This window comes from Atractosteus spatula, chromosome 4, assembly GCF_055471065.1.
Source record: "Atractosteus spatula isolate fAtrSpa1 chromosome 4, fAtrSpa1.hap1, whole genome shotgun sequence".
NCBI classification, from domain to species: domain Eukaryota; kingdom Metazoa; phylum Chordata; class Actinopteri; order Semionotiformes; family Lepisosteidae; genus Atractosteus; species Atractosteus spatula.
In genome coordinates this window covers 18,369,775-18,387,571 of record NC_142709.1, presented here as the reverse complement: position 1 = coordinate 18,387,571, position 17,797 = coordinate 18,369,775, and the positions used below count along the sequence as shown (strand labels likewise).

At 37.2% G+C, this 17,797-nt stretch overlaps 1 protein-coding gene across 1 annotated transcript in view; it reads left to right on the top strand.

Annotated features, from left to right (window-relative positions):
- Positions 1-317: 317 nt before the first annotated feature.
- Positions 318-17,797, top strand: part of enox1 (ecto-NOX disulfide-thiol exchanger 1) — a 51,233-nt gene continuing 33,753 nt past the window's right edge. Inside the window, exons 1-3 of the mRNA XM_088913299.1 lie at positions 318-413; positions 8,022-8,133; positions 9,642-9,776. Of these exons, the coding sequence (XP_088769425.1) occupies positions 8,124-8,133; positions 9,642-9,776 (145 nt within the window). The 5' untranslated portion in view covers positions 318-413; positions 8,022-8,123. The remainder of the gene's footprint in view (positions 414-8,021; positions 8,134-9,641; positions 9,777-17,797) is intronic.

Sequence of the window (17,797 nt, the reverse complement as noted above, 5' to 3'; positions counted from 1 at the left end):
CATTAGCGAATGCATAAACAATAGGTAAGAAAATATCAACACTCCTGCTCATTTACGGTACAGTACTGTAAAGCAGTTATGTCATTACAGTCGTTAGCAAATCCGTAAACATTAGGTCCTATCCTATGCAATACTACACAATTAAGTTAAAAGTCAGATAAGCAATACATTGCCGTTATAAAAATCATTTAATTATATGTGTGAAATGGTCATTGACCATAACCCAGTTGTTATACAATGAAATTGAAAAATGCACATCTTCATGAACATGTATTTTTCTGACTTCTTATTTTTATTTTTATATATTTTATTTTACAGAGAGCAGGCGATGATATGCTTGTTGACCTTGAAAAAAAGTCACCTTAACAAGCGTAGTAGCTTCGCGGGAACATCTGGCACGGAGGAATTTTAAGGTATTCATTAGCCCTGTCTTATGTGAATCTGGATAATTGCCTAGAATTGCAGCTGTTGCACTTGCTGACTTGGCTCAGTCCCAGCTTTCCTGTCACAGACACCGGTAATGGACTTGCACGAGATGCGGAGGATGGCGTGTGAAAAAATTAAAAGGGGGGTGACCTTCAAGTACACATTTGTCTTTACGTTTTAGACTATGTTAGCCTCTACAGTGTTTAAACAGCATGCACCGGTTTTCTAGCAATTTATTTAATAACAACCTAGTGTACCGCTATTGTAAAATGCCACTCCATTCAATTGAAACTGTAAATTGAGACTCAGTCAGGAGGTGTGTATTAAGCATCATGTATTTTATATGCATTAGTGGATTCAGATCCCATCCTTCAAGGTACCTGTATCGTGAGTAACCCCTTGAGTTCAGCAGAATCACTCTCTGATCAGATTGACACAAAGATAGCTTCAAAGAGGCCTTACCTTGCTACTCATTGATGGTTGGTACTTGTGATGTGACGATGTATTTGGCCAGAGGAAGAGAGCTATGAGATAATAACAATACATTTAATTTATATGGCATGTTTCATTACATTGACTCTCAATGTGCTTCACATATAGGAAAGCTAAAAGAGAAACCGAGGAACACAAATGTTGCTAAGAAGGAATTAGATTGGTAATCAAACAATTTACAGTACTGGAAGCTGATAGGCGTGCTGGTAGAGAAGGGTTTTAAGATCACTTTTAAAGGTCTCAGTTGAAAGTGCTTGTCTGAGATGATCATGGAGGTTATTCTACAGGCAAGGAGCACAGGCAGAGAAGGCACCTATTTTGTGTAGTTTGGTCCCAGGGACCTGCAGCAGATGAAACTGACCTGAAGACCAGGGTGAAATTTGAAAAAGAAGAATGTCAGTGAGGTACACTGTAGATGGGGTCTTTGCCTTCTTGAGCCTTAAACACCAGAAGCAATACGTATTACTCTCTGGTGGATGGGAAGCCAATGGATCTTTGCTAGAATAAGAATAGTGGGGGTGTGGTCTGTGTTTCAAACCTGAGCCAAAGCATTGCTTGAGCTCTAATGGGCAAAAGATCTTTAGAATCAAACTCTCTTTTGTGTATTTATCTAATTTCTTTACATTTCACGTTATATGATATTAACAGTTTCTAGTACATTTACCTGAAGGTCCAATATGTGTGTCTCCAGACTGAGGTTCCAAAGTCCTGAGTCACTCAGTATTCACAGGGTGAAGTATTAAAGGACCCCTTTAGTCCTGGAGCTGCTTTGTTCCCATACTCAGCAATTGGAACACTGGCAACCAAATCTTCAAGACATCAATAGCAGAACACATGGAAGAAGATAAACCACCTGCTGTAACACAACACACCAGCTGTTCCGAAGGGCAAATGGGGGAGCAGGATGAGATCCCTGTCTTGGTCTCCAAGGTTTCAATCAAGGTATTGTTTCATCAAGATATTTGTGTGAATTGATATGCAGTGGTTTCCCCACAATAAAATATATCACACCCAGGTGTCTTCCATACCCAGCTAATTTCAGTAAGTAAGTGTCATGGATGTCAGAAAGGGCATGCCGTGGAATGGCCAGGAGAGCAATTAAGACCCAACGCAAGACAGTAAGAAGTACAATAAGCCCTTCAGAAACCAATGTATTGCAGTGGGAGCAGGACAGTGATGTCTGGAAGGTTCAGGTTATGATCTGGCATGGAGATGGCTTTGGCTTTTATAAGATGGGCCATCAAGTACTTGGGTTAAGACAGAAAGTGCATTTTGGTAACTGCACCTGAGCAGGCTTGTATAGGATCTGATCTGCTGAAACATTTTGAGGAGGGACTAGAAACAGTGCCTGAAAATAGTCTGCCGAGACTGGATAGCACATCCAAGGAATCACAATCCTGCAGCTGAAAAACATAAAAGGACGTATTATAATTTGGGATCTGAACGTCAAGGGCCTCATGTGTTGACCAGTAAGGATCTTCAGGAATGCCTGCATTTGTGGTTCAAGATCTCCGAAGCTGTGACATCCATATTGCCACCTTCAGTGACACCCGTTGAACTACGGAAGGGCAACTCAAGGAATGTGGAGTGGATAGACCCTATTCTGGAAGCGAAGAACGTTGGATTTATGAAGTTGGAATTGCCATCAAGAATGAAATCATAAACCACCTTTGAGTTCTCTCTTGGAATCAGTGAAAGTCTCACGTGTTTTCACCTCATCACTGAATTAACAAATTCAAATCTCTTCATCTCAAATTCTCAACGCATTTACATGCTTTTTATGTATGGCCTTCCTCTAGAGTCAGATGATAAGGAAAATGACTTGATGAACTTACTGAACTCACAGCTACTAGTGTCTGTGCATGCCAGAGCAACCCAGTCTCCAAGCAGAGCAGGCTGACCCACAAACAAGCAAAGGTAGAGCTTCCCGAAGAAGCACTAAAACAAACACTTATATATTCAATTTAATCTCACAACATAGGACCAGCAGTTCCCAGCAAAAACTCATTTGCTCGAGCAACTGCAGCCTGTTCAGAGCTCTCAGGCAATCTCCACATTCTCTTTGTTGCTTATGTATGTGTTGATGTTTTTTCAGGTATGAAGAGACTATGAGAGTAGAAAAAACTTTTTTTTTAAACTAGACAACACAGTGCCAAGAACATTTTAGAAATGCCTGTTTCAGTATCAGAAAAACACTGGCACTGTGAAGATAAAAAATTCTGTTTTTCAGCAACACTTATTTTCTACCTACAAATTATAAGGAAATCTAGAATATTTTAACTTTGTTGGAGCTATGAAAGCACAGTAAATAATGGCCTCTGGTGTTTTCACGTCACCAATGTATATATATGTTTGTTCTCACTGCATCCTGTATATTTTATAAATATGCTACATAAGCACAGTTCCTGAGATTTATCAAACCTATAATTGCAGAGGTGTCTCCATTGCTTAAGTATACTGCCTCTGCAAAGCCTTGCGAATATTGAACACATTGCTGTGCTTTCCCTTGCAGATATCCCTCTTACCTCCTGAGACTGTTACTTTGCAAGAACTGCATTCCATGGTACTGCGTGTAACACAGTTTAAAATATGTCAGAAAATGACATTTTAAATGGTACAATATCATACCTTTCCATCGGTCATCAGCAACATGGTTGGATTACAGGCCTGTGTTTCCTTTTGGCTGAATGACCTTTGCTGCTCTTTGAAAAGTATGAAGACTTTTCAAACGATTGTGTTGCATGAGCATGTGAGGAAGGCAACGTGCTATATAAAGTATAACAAGAGCGTAAACATTGATTAGTTGTGGCTGTTTTACAATGCAAGAAAAGGGAACTGTTAAAACAGTCGTCTAATTCTGCTTTGTGTATATAAACTCAATGACAGCAGTCAAATACAGTCGCCCCTTATTAGGATACATCAGTTCAACATACTCTAGCTAATATTGACCAGGTATACAGTATATCTAACAAGGAGTACCTCTAAAGGTGTTTTCAGGAACAAGTCATTGCTATTAATCATGGAACTGTGATATCAATCTGCTTTGGCTGTTTCACAACTCTAGAAAGCAGAACCATCTAAACAGACTTCTAATTCTGTTTTGAGTACATAAAAATTAGCAGCCATGGACAGTGGGTTTTCCCTTGTTAGGGCTCATCACCATGACATGCTTGCTTCTAATGCAGCAAGCAGTAGGATAAAAGTTCTTCAATCGTCAAAACTGCAATGCAATCTTAAACACTAATTGTAAACATTGACTTCTGGAACGAAAAATTCAATAGTGATTTTGTAATTTACAAAGGAAAGTGAATTAATTCAAGTCTCTAAAACAGAACTGTGACACTGATATTAAAATGACAGAACTGGAAGGGAATGAACTGTAAAGTAATTATAATTGTAGACTAGAAGGGTGGAAACTAATCTTTGTATCTGAAGCTTGGCGCCAGGCTATTCTTCAAACACCTGTTAGACTTTTTCACAGGAGTGAGTGCATGCTTAATGAATCTTTAAAAAGAAACTGATAATGTGGTTATGACCCATTCTCACTGAAGTGTTTGACTTCCCACTGCTGGGTTAACTGAGCGACACAATGGCTTGTGTTTCCCCATAAGCTTCAACTAACCAGGAATGTTATTGTAGTGAACCGCCAAAATAGCACTCACAAGTCTAGAACATATTCTTATTTATTAACTTGAAATATCTCTGTAATTTAATATGCTGTTTTTGTTTGGAAGGATATGTCATTAAATAGCATTGGAAATGTGCCGTTGAATTTGTATTGTATGCTGTGCTTGATACCCAAACTAACCTTACATTTATATCCTTGCTAAATTAAATTATCTTTTAAATCCATGTGCATTTGGATTGGATCTTTATGAACCTACAGACACCTTCTGTAGTTAGGAATGGTTAGCTATTTTTTGTGAAATGTTATCACTTATTTTTAACAGATTTAAACATTTTCATGGTACTAAACTGTATTCTTTTTTTATATTCGGAAATCCTGGCAGTCAGTCACTCTTGGTTCATTTGCTTTTACTGCACAATTAAAGTACCAATTACATTCATGCATTAATTTTCTAATCACTTCATCTAATTCGGGATCGTGGTGGGGCCAGAGCCTATCCTGGCAAGCAGAGGTTCAAGGCAGGGTACACCCTGGATGGGTTGCTGTCCCTTGTAGGGCACACATTGTTTCATGATGTAAAAAAAACTAATTATGTTTGCAGTTAACTACTGTCATAAGGGTTATAAACTTGATTTTTGTTTTACTTTTAAAATATAGCACAAATGTCCCAGAAGGCTCAGTGTCAAATTCTGAGCAGGAAACAGGGTGAGCAGGCAGGAGTGATTGAAAGCAGAAAAATGACAAAGCCATGTCATGTGTCATAAAGCTACTAGCTTACAGTACTGCCAGACATTATTAACTGTAAATCCTGGTTCCTGAAAATTTCAAGCTTGTAACACTACATTTATTACGATATAGATTATTACTCTGTAATAAAACACATCAGATAACATTTATGAAAATTACAGTAAAATGTGTCCAGCTGTTTATCTGTCTAGGTCTTATCAGGAATATCTTTCAGTGTTATGGTCTTTTATAAGAGAAACCAGAAGATACTGTGAATTATGGGATAGATGAATATTAAATAGCTCTGGCTGTTTTACAATACTAGAAAGAATAACAGTTTGAAACAGTTAGCTCATGCACTTGTTTTTATGGATTTTCATGTCATTGATATTTTAATTAATTAAAAGTTAATATTAAAATATAATGGAACAAGTAATAGGTTAATTCCATGCTAAAAAGAGAAGAGAAAAAAAAAGTGTTTTCGCTCTTCTCTTTTCAGCATGGAATAAACCTATCACTTGTTCCTTTGCAGACTACGTATGCTGACGCAGCTATTAAAATATTATAACATCAAAATTAATAAATTAATATGCACATATTTCCATTGAGTGTGATGTTTCCTTTGCTTTCTCTTGCTGAGTTCTCCAATCTCGGGCTTGTAGCTTGACACATTAAGCAGCACACTAGCTTCTGAGTGTTCAGTTGTTAACCAGCTATGGGAGGGACAAAGAACTGACTTCATGTGTGAAAATACCTGTTCATATTTCTTCAAACAATCAAATTTCACTGGTGGGACCTTCGACAGGTCACGATAGAGATGCTGCATTTGCTTTCAGTAGCCTCATGTGTGTTTTGCAGAACCCAGAACGTTGTGTTCTGAGCACTGTATTTCAGTGAGCTGCATTTAGAAATCCTCAGCACCCACCCACTGAAACACTGAAAAATCCATGTTGCTGGTCTGGTTTAATCAGAAAAGATGGGACCAAAACGTTGGAAATCCTAAAATCCTTAACTAAATGTTTGCATGTACACTCCAAACTCATATTGTACATATTATAAAACTCATGTTTTGAAAGTTCTTTACTGTGTTGAAAATTGAGATGCCAATATCCTGAGAGAAAGTGGCAAATTTTTCAAAGAATGCCTTCCACATTTCAAAAAGACCCCACCACCATTTTGTCTAAAATGTTTGACTTTACAAAATGAACAGAATGTAAGAATAATAGTGAATTGTTTTTTATATGCCAAACAGCTTTCATTGGGTAGTACAGTATGTTGTACAGAAATACAGAACAATCAAGCATAGTTTTTAGCATTTTTTAACTTAAATTCTTTTGTGGTTTATTAGACTTTTATTGCTGTGCTGTTAAAAATCTTAGTGTATTAGTGTACCAACAATGGCAAGCATGCTGTTGGTTGCTGATTCTTGGTCTAAAGAAAGTTCTAATTCTTTTTTAAATATATTTAGCCCTGCAAATGATGAAAACTCATTAGTACTGTGAGTTCAGCAGTTAAGAAAAACCTGAATGATTTCCAGAGGGTTCATTTCATGATGTTGTGAAATGTTATTGTTTTTATAAAATTGCTTCTAAAGAATAGATACAAAAGAAGTAAAGAACTGTTCTATCTTCACCTTACTGATTGATGTGGCTGATGTATTCCGGAGCTTGCAGAAGTTTCAGCAAATACTTTTTTAAAAATACGATATAATACCGGTTTATACAGCTGGTTTGATTGAGCAATTTGGGTAAAGTATCTGTCTCAAGAGTACAACAGCAGTTTCTCAATCTGGGATTTGTACCAGCATCTCTCTGGGTAGGAGTCAAAAACTTCTGCACTACCTCCATAATTCATAGCCACTTCTGCTTTTTTCATTGGTCAAAGACTAACTGTAAAGTGCTAATGATGTTCACTTACTATTCATAAAACAGAATTAGAAGTTTGTTAAGACAGTTCTGAACTCTACTGTTGTAAAATCTTCATTAGTGAATTATATAAATCTATACATATTTATCTAAATATTTCTATTTTTTCAGCCAATGAATCTAGATTTCTTTAATTAAAAAATAGCCATATTGAGGTGTCAAGAGGGTCATTATGTTCATTCCTGAAGAAAAATAAGGGAATTTTGAAATTGTGTTTATGTTTCAAAGCACAGTTCAATCAATTCAGATTAATTTTTTACTCTGCAGTATCATATTTATGAACCTCAATCAAGAGTGGCGCACACATAGCTCTAGCTGTGAGTGGAATTATGTGTATTATTGTCAGATGATTATGCAGCATCTCAAAAATAATTAACAGTGCTGGGACTGTAAATTCTAGAAACAGCTCCTTCCTTATCTTTAGTGAGCATCTGTTTTCTACAGACATCGATATTTATTTTATGCTACATGGGTGGTGCGAGCTGTAGTGATAAAGATAAGGACAGAAGCTGCTTAGAGGGAAATTCAGACACCTGAGTTGCAGCAAAATGGCATTTGTCATTCAGGCAGCAGGCAGGCAGGTCAGAGGCAGCTCATTTGCTGAGTGTCAGTCACAGAAAACAATCATTCTCTTTGAATCGTTGGGCATAATTCCTTAACACACGGATTTCCAAAAGGCATATTTTCCTAGTTTTCTAAGTTGTCACTAATGATAATAATAATACAGTAATGAGCATGGTGAAGGAAAAAAATGTATTGTTTTTTTATGTTTTCTCTATTACTGAGCACAAAGTAGAACTGAGCTTTTTTTTTGTCATTTGCAGCAATGAGTCGCTGCTTCTAACAGCACGCCCTCTCCATCTCCCATCACTGAGCACTCTGATGAAAGCGGTGCGAAGTAGGGAGAGCCAAACAGAAGAATTGCCATGGCTGGCGGTAAATCTTGATTCTTCTTCTTCTTTTTCTTCTTGAGTCGTGCATTTGATAGGTGTGTTTGTCCCTTTTCCCAGAAATGGAAAAATCCCGGTAACAGTTTTTTTTACACGAGTAAGTATTAAACCCTGCGAGTGAAAAAATGGATTTCTTCAAACGAGAAGAAAAAAAGCGCTGGGGCAAGAGAAAAGGATGGACTGAGCACAGCGGAAGAAACGTCGAAACTAATAGTTTTAATGCAAAGAGAGCAAGAAATTCAGATGTTCATTCATCTTATTTTTAAATCTGCTGTTGGAGCAGTTTGGTGAAGTGATTATCCGGCAATGGCCATATGATCTTTTTGTAGGACATGTCAGCCACCTATGCACTGCGAGAGCAGAGCTGTGCTCTCTCACTTTTTCCCAGCAATGCCAAAACAAGGTACAGTATTTCTCCCCATCTCAAGCCACAGCAGAGACATAACGGTGTTGTAACCCTACCGTTCTGGACAGTACTCCAGAGTAATGGGTGTTTGCAGCCTCTGATACCACTATAAACAAAAGAGAATATAAACCATATTGTTATTATGTATATACTGTATAACCTGGAATTCAGTTATTTTAGAGGCATTGGGTCATGGGTATTTGTCTTCCCCCATAAATGAAACAAAAACCTTTAATATACTATTTTAGAGAAAAATAAATTGCATTGAATTTTTTTTATGATTCAGTAGGTGACTTCATCGTCTGAGACACAGCCTGCCAGCAATACCAGTCACTAGTATTGACAATATTCTCAGCTGCGAAAAGATTACATTGTGCTTTCAGATATATAGAGCTTGAAGAAAATGATTCAGTTTATTGTGTGAGAAGAAAAAGATGCAATGGGATGGTCTCAAAGAGTCTTCCTTTGTGGTTTTTGAAGTACTGAATGCACTGACATTCCAATAGTGAACAACGACAAAAAGGACAGCAACAGCAATAGTCATTGTTATAATTACCAACTTTCTTATTTAAAACAAATCCACTTAAAAGGAGGGACCAACTAAACATACTGGTAAACATCTTCGGTTTAAGCTGCAAGTTGTATGGTAAGGAATTCTGGCTCCTTGAAGAAAAGTAATTTAGAAAATGAGACACCGATTGCATTTTTTCATGTCGTGACCTACCTGCAACATGATATTGTAGACCTGTTAAGTGTTGTTAAGTGAATAGGGAAAAGTCTCATGCTTGCAGCTGGAGTTTATGTTGCTGCTCTCTCTTTAATTGGATCTAATGTGTATACAAAGAGAGGAGAAGCACTTGTTTTACAAAATTGAGGGTTATTTAGGCACAAACCTGAATGTAGCTATTTTCTTTCTCCATCTTTTCTTTAACTCCAACAGCAGCAGCTGTCTTCTGGAAATGTTATCTGTTCAATTTTAATTTGAATTCATATCTCAGTAAGAACTGGCATCTTGTGTGTTGCCAACGATCCTGTCTAATTACTAGTAGCCCCTCTTTTGCATTTGTTTGTCTGTTTCCTGACAGCAGCAGATGGTTTAGGGAGTTTAGGAACAGAACAGACTCCCATTAACGTGCCTGTGGCTGACCCCAGTGCATGGGCAACAGCGATGAACAACCTTGGGATTATGCCACTGGGACTGCCCGGACAGCAGCTTGTCTCAGGTAATCAGGTGCCAGTTACATTTCTTTAAAATATTACTTAGGTACGGAAGTAAAGTTTGTGAACTACAGTAGATCAAGCAAGCAATGACAGAGTTCAGTTCACTCCCGGAGCTGAAGGCTACAACTTCAGCTTCAGTAACATTGTGGCCTGTTTCTGATGATGTGTGGATATGTAGGAACATAAGAGCCTCTCAGATTTCAAGATGAAATTAGTTTAACTTGCAATAACTTCAACACACAATGCCTGCCATTTATGAAACTACACAAAATTATTCACACTGCCTTCAGCTCTTCCCCCAGTCATCCTAAGAAATTACCTTGGACATTGTTCCTGAACATACTGTCCCTTAATCTGCAGCAGAACAAATATAGATATTTCTCTTCTGCACAGTACTCGTTATGTTTTTAGCAATGATTTTTGCCCTTTTGTTTTTATTAAAAATGTTTTACAAAGCAAATGTTGGTATAACATATTCTGACTGTTGCACATAATAATCTGAAACACTGTACATTGATTAAGAAGTAATTAGCGACATCTTTAAGTTCCATTTCTGGCATTTTAATTTTGGTTCCACTACATTAGCCAAGCAAATTGTATTAATTATGAGAAATGTGTTCTGTGTGCACAACAGAATTCCATTGAGGTAATCTATGATCAGACTGCAGGCTGAGCGCTCCTGGGTTAATGGCAGCATAGTCTTATGGAGTCTAGTTGGGAAATCTTCCTTTTTATTAGGAGTAGACAATATATAACAAGTATCTGGTGTGTCATATATTCTGTAAACATACTTTTGTTACTGTTAATATTTCAAAACATAACAAACCAAATGTAGAACAAGGAGCAGTGTTGTCCTCAGCACACAGACTCTCCTCCTGCTTCTCCTCTTCAGAAAAAAACACCTCTGAGTCTCCCTCTAAGGACCTGCCAAAGTGAATCCATACAAACGTGCAAGTCAAGGGAAATTGTTTGGGAATTGTTCCCAACATTGTTCCAAAACCTTCTTGGCCTCAATGAGGCCAACCCACCAGATCCGTTTCTGCTGTTGTAAAATTCAAGATGGGAGTCATCATTTAACAACAGTGGACATGGAAGATGAATTATTGTTTCCATAACTTATGCACAGCCAGACGCATATTGAACACGTGTAAGGAAGTACCTCAAGTGCCCCTTGGCAGCGTGTTCAGGGACTTGGCACAAGACTGGGATGATGCAAGGAGCTGGGTGTACTCTGTTAAAAAAAATGTGAATCATTTGATGATCAGTGATGATTTAGATTTTTGGAAAGCTGAATTTATTACGTTGTCCCAGGAATTCATCTATTGTTTTCAAATGCAAATAGTAATACTGTAGCTGATGAAGGTTTGGAAAATGCCTCTAGAAGTGAAAAAAATAAAGAGCGGAAGTGAATCCTTTTTGTTTTGTTCCTAAATTCTAACAGATTATGCACAGAATGTGCAATCGGGCCTTGTCCTTCTGGGACACCATCGTAATGCTCCTCAGAATAGAGACATAAATAAGAACAGGCCAAATATATTAATATATTAAGATTGCATACCATGAAACATACATTTACAATCCTCTAAATATTTCTTTGTTCCTCGAAGTTGGAAAAGACAAAGGCAAATTACCAGTAAGATCTTTCTGACTATGGGGAACTGGACAATGACCATGCCATTTCTTGGGAGACTTAGGTCTACGAATCATCATGTTGTAATTAATTATGGAATTGTATGACCAAAGCATAATCTACAGTGTTTAAGAGGAGTAGTAGTAAAGATTAGATACAATTACACCACAACTTAATGTACCAATTGAAGGAAAGGGCTGTTCATTAAGGGTAGGTGTCTGGATAGATATTTATTTAACCACCATTGAACATATAAACTGTAAGTGCCAATGAAAATACTATTTCACAATAGTATATCAATTAATAATGAAACCAACATTAAAATTAAAGAAAACAGTACAGTACATGTAATACAAAACAATAATGAATAATATATAATGTAATAATAAATCTCTTAATTTAACAAAAGAAATAATGTACTGTGAAGCAATAATGAACACTGTTATCCACTAGCCTGGAAACGTCAGATGTTTCTAGCACCAAGAGTATAGATACTTATAATTGTACCCGCACAGAATTTTAATGAAAATTGTATGAATTATTTTTCTTGCTTTTTTATATTAATCACACTTGTTTCATTACACCATACTCCTTGCTTGAGCATGCATTCAACTGACACAACTGATTCAAACTTCTTTAGAAGTTTTAGTTTTTGACTTTCACACTCAAATTAACTCTCTTTCTTTTCTTACAACATTAGAACTTCACGAGGAATGACAGCAGCCGAAAGCTTGGGAGAAATTAGTATCGTTTATTGGGATGTAGGGATTTGGCGTAACCCGCTTGGCTGAGGGCCAACCTCCTGGCCGTTGGACGGGGAGGATAGGACCCCCATGCGACCAATTGGGTAGCTGCAAAGGTGGAGAGGGGGTGGAGGAGGGATGCAGAAAACGAATGAGGAAGAGGAGAGGGTGACATTTGATATTTATGGAGACTGGTTGCTTACGTCAGGATTAGTGAGAATTGCAGCAGCTGTGTCGAATGAGCGCGGCTGCCTTCATTCCTCCCGAACTTTCATTAAAAACTCCATTATATACCCCCCCCCCAGCACCTACAATACATAGAAAAGGAACAGAGAAGTGTCTACTACATCTAGAACAACTAAGCATTACTTAGATGAGCTGAATGGCCTTCTTTCATTTGTAACCCTCTGTTCCTTCTTCCATGGCCTCTTCTCTAGACCAGGGATGTCAAAAGCCGGCCTGTTTGACAGTAGTGGTGAGAGGCTTCAGCCACATTTCAATTCACACCTTGTCTGATCGTCCTCAGCCTGCTCACAGAGCAAGAATTTTTCAACAGAAGTCCAGGAGGAGATCATAATCTTGCTCCTTTTACCTTCTCTTACACATCGTTATCCTTCCACCCTGAGCACCCTGTCTGACGGTCCTCAGCCTGCTCACAAAGCAGGAATTTTTCAACAGAAGTCCAGGAGGAGATCCGAATCTTGCTCCTTTTACCTTCTCTTACGCATCGCTATCTTTCCCCCCCTGAGCACCCTTTTTGTGCATCCATCTCACGTCCGGCTTTTGCTCTTGCCTGAGACAGACCTTAACGTGCAACTCTCTGCCCCGCCGGCTTTCATGCTCCGACGTTCCCGCGGATCCCTCCCCTATCGCCGTGCAGCTCCCTCTCCCATCATCTCCCCTCCAGCCAGGGAGGGGCATCATCTTCTCTCTCCGCCTCAAAGAAGCAGCTCTTTGACCTCTAGCTCTTTGACCTCTGACCTCCATGGAAAAAAAGCAGCTCCAAGATGTCTGCTGTCCTTTTTTGGCTCCATGTCGCCGCCCATCACGGTGCTGGTGGGGGTGGGGGGGGGGCACTTAATACATAAAACACTATAACTGCATAAGTTACTGCAAAGTAACCTGAAATGGCACAAATGACAATTCTCCCAGAAGTCAATTAACCTATCTTTATGTCTTGGGACCATGAAAGGAAACCGTAGCACCTGGAGGAAACCCACACAAACACAGAGATAGCACCCCTGTTCTGGAATTGAACCCAGAGCCCCAGCTCTGCGAGGCAGCAATGCTAAACATTGTGCCACTATGATATAATAACCCATTCTCTAACAACTCTCTCTCGCAATTTACTGTGAAACAATAATTAGAGCCACACATTATTTGGATTTTGTCCACTGTTTCTGACGTCTGTTCTTGGACTGTTAAATCAAAGTTTTACGGTACTGAAGCCTACAGTATATGCAGAGACCAGACTTTTCTCAGTTTTCTCAGTTCCAAGATAAAGGTGTCAGCATTAAACAGTGATTACAAAACAATTTGGCAGAGTCCTGCACAGATCTTTCATGCTGTAGAATGTAGTCACTTCTCTTTCCTAATGAATTCAGAAATTCTGTTATGTTGTCTATCCCAATATCCTAATGGGAGAGATCATAGAACTAAAAAATTGAATAAGGAATGGTGCTATTTATTTATCTTCAGTACCTCGTTTCACTTCATGTCACAACTGTCATGTCTCAAGGCTGAGGAGCTGCATGCATTTAGTTGTAATTATTATAGAAAAGGACAATGCTTTCAAGGAAACATCAATGGATTGTGGGCACATTAGGCTAAGATTAAAATACATAAATAGTTTTTAAATCATGCATATTTATGATATTCTGCATTATCATATTCTCCCAAAGTTGCTTGGACTCATCAAATCTAAACTGTATATTTGAATTTTGTGAATTGTATAATGTGCTTTTAAATGAAATTATCAATTTAAGTACTTTGTTTAAAGTGGGTCTCTAATGGTTTCCTGTTTGAGAGGAATTGCTATGAAACATATCACACTGCATTTTCCTGTTGACCAAGAAAGGCTTAGTCATCTTATTGATGGATGGATAATCAGTAAATGATGTGGTAATTGACAACACATATATATTATACTTTTAGAATTAATCCTGACTGAAACATTATAAACTGAAGAAGAGCTTCATGATTTTTAAGTGTATTTTATTACTAGTTTTTATTTCCCAAAAAATACAACAAAAATCATAATCTAAGAACCAGTGAGGCTTTTGAACTGCTGTCTAAATCTTTCTTATATGATTCTTAAAACATCTTATTAAAACAACGTATGTTTTTTTCAGTTTAGTTTTAGCATTTGTTATCTACTGTAACTCAGACCACCTGATTGGAGCTGGGTGGTGACATGTCCACAGACTTCCAGCTATTAATCCAAGATTTCTTAAAAGATGTGCCAGGAAAGATTTAGCTATAATTTGAAGATGTTTATGTTTTTCTACTATTTTCCTTTCAGTTTTCAAACCTTTCCTCTCTTCCTGTGATATTTCCATGCCTAATATTTCCATATTTGAGTAGTTAAAGATCATTTGGGTGTAGTTAGACTCTTCCCTTGGAAGGGACAGCAGTCCATTGCAGGCGCTGGTTCCCATTTATACAGCTGGGCAGAATAGAACAAAAGTAAATTCTCTCACTCAAAGTACAGCAGCAGTATAGTTGAAGTAGTTACAGAAATATCTGTTTTAAAAACACTAACTCAGTTACCTTTCCCCATTTTCAGTCCAAAACCTTGTTTCAATTGATCAGAACTTATTTTAAAAAGTAGGATGGTAGTTCCGTATTTGAGCCACAGTAGTCCAAAGCTTATCCTGTTGTCTAAGGCAGTAAGAGACCAGTGGGCTGAAACCCCCCCCCCACATTGAAACCCAGTCCATTGCAGAGCCTACACTGGTTCTCCCACTTACTCATTTAAACAGCTGGGTGACTGGAGCAATCAGTGCAAAGCTCCTCACTCAAGGTTTGCAAAGTTTGCAGCAGAGACCTTAACCCACAACCGTACCTACCATCCTATACAAGCCTCTGTAGCTACACAGTTTTTAATTACATTTCAAAGGCTCATGTTTAGACTTTTTATGTAAAAACTATGAATTCCTAAAGGACTGAGAACACACTTTTTTTCAGATTGTGTAACTTATGAAAGGTACAACATTTCTTCTTTCTCTTGCATATTCATTGTTTTATTCAAGCTTGCATAAAGCTGCAGATTTATTTTTGGAAGGCTTGTGGTGTAACAGATGTTGCCCTCCCCAAAATATAGGAGATTTTTCCACTTGTTAAAATTTGGCTTTGTTAACACTGTATTGTGAGACTGCACACAAAAAAGGGATAAGGCAGAACTTATGTAGGCCATGAATCACTGGATTTAAAGGACATGAAATTTGAATTAAGCTTTCATTTAGAACAGAAAAGCCCCATATAATTAATAACTGACTGTTAAACATTTTTTCATAACATATTAAAAGATCTCAAATAGAAATCTTTTAAAAGATCTTTTGTGTTAAAAAACTCATTTTCATGCTAGTTTTAAACAGTGGTAATAAATCTTGAAACACTCTTGGCAGGTTTTAGCCAAGTTTATATTTGATTTCTAATTTAATTCCAGAAGAACACTACCAGAATGGTTTGTTTAGGTAAAAATACAGTTACACATACAGTTATGTGTATAACTGTGTTATGTGTCATATTTTAAAACCAACAATGAGAGAGGACAAGAGTCTATAGGTTGACTTGCTTTGCTGGTGGTTTATTTATAGACATTTAAACCAGTATTTTACTCTTCTACTTTTTCAGGAAAATAATGAAAATCTATATAAATGCAAACTACACATTTTTCAGAAACAGAAATACGAAAATACAAACTTTAGAAAATGAGAAAATAACAAATTTAAACACACAGGGATGAAAGGATTAAAATCCATGTTCTTTCCTTTCTTTGATTTCAGTTCCTTTATTATTTTCTAAAATATGCAGTACTGTTCTATACTTTATTAACAAACCATCTCTAATTTAGTTAACTGATTAATTGTTTTATTAATATTGAGCTTCAAAATACAGGTCGCTGTATTTATGTGTGTATGTTTTTTACAATAAAGTACAATAGAGTCTTGAAATCTGCAAATGTAATAACCTTCCTCAAGACAGCATCTGCAACCTGGTGTAAAAAATGTACTGCAGATGTACAGTTTGTACTACTTCCCATTGTGACTTTCACAGTAGACCCCCTGTTTATTGGACCTGTTGATGACAAATATTAATTAGCATTATGAATTTACCTATATTAATCAAATTTCTTTGCAACCACTACAAATACCTCTTCTATCATTATCAGATAATAACTTTGTGAATTTTCTTCAGTTATCAGTTATAGATTTCTTTCATGCTCACTGTATTCTATATCTAGCCATGCAACACTAAGATTAAAAATCTTTGAATCACTTTGTGAGAGAGAGGGAAACCTACATACACTCAATATCAAGCTGTGGTCTTCATCAAACCAAAAAGAGAGGTAGGTGAACACAGTAGGTATAATCCAGCAATAAAAGACAGAAAGTGCAACTTCGTCTTTTCCATTCAGACTTACTTTTAAAGGTTATTTTAAATGTTTCTCACTGCAGCCTTGCGATTAGGGAAGCTAAGTTATAGATGATTTTTCTTCATTTCACTTCATCACCTTTGTCATTTACGCTGTGGTGTACTAACAATCCATCAATAAAATGTGGAAAAAGGGATTCCCTGTGCCATTGGGTTTCTCTTTGTAAAGCACAGTGTTCAATGTGCAAAAAAGGAAACATTTCTTTATGAATTGCACATTGCAGATGGGCCTTTAGAGAAAATGCAGCTTGGTTGTATGCATCCTACCTAAATGCAAATGAAAACTAATTATGGACAGCTGCTTTCCACAAGAAAACATCAGCTGTTAAAATATTCTGCCTTTACCACAGGTCCCACTTCTGCATCAGAAAAATAAATACAACACATTTTTAAGGTCTGGCAAAAAATAGCAGAGTTTGAAGCCAAGGGAAGGAAATTATGTGGGTTTGAGTCTTTCCTGATGGAAAAAAATATTTAAAAATGATATACTGTAAAGAGCCCTGAAATGTGTTTTATCTCTTCTTAATCTTAACCTTAAATTTCAATGATTGTTGTAGTGGCTTCAAGTCTCTGCATTCTGTTGCACTGACATGCCGTATTAATTTAGAGTCATATCTAGGCCTTTGTTAATCAAACTGTTATAAAGAAAAATGTGTTTTTAATGTTAGTTTTGATTTTCTCCTTTAAATGCCTTGCTGTGTTAAGAATGACAAAAATATTAGAAACACCAGTGAGAAAAAATTATTTGACTGAGCACACTAGTTAAAGTTATATGAACATTTTATTTTAGGGTGTAATTATACATTATAAAATCAGTGGTGTCTTAAGGTTTATAGGTTGTCTGATGCTTTGGTTGATGGATTGATGATGAACTTTTCAGTGAACACATTTCAATACTTCAGACAACATTACTTAAGGCTGGGTTGAGGCAGATACTGAATTAGTTTGCTTTATTGAGGAGTAACTAGCTGAGAGAAAGACCACCTGTCTGGGA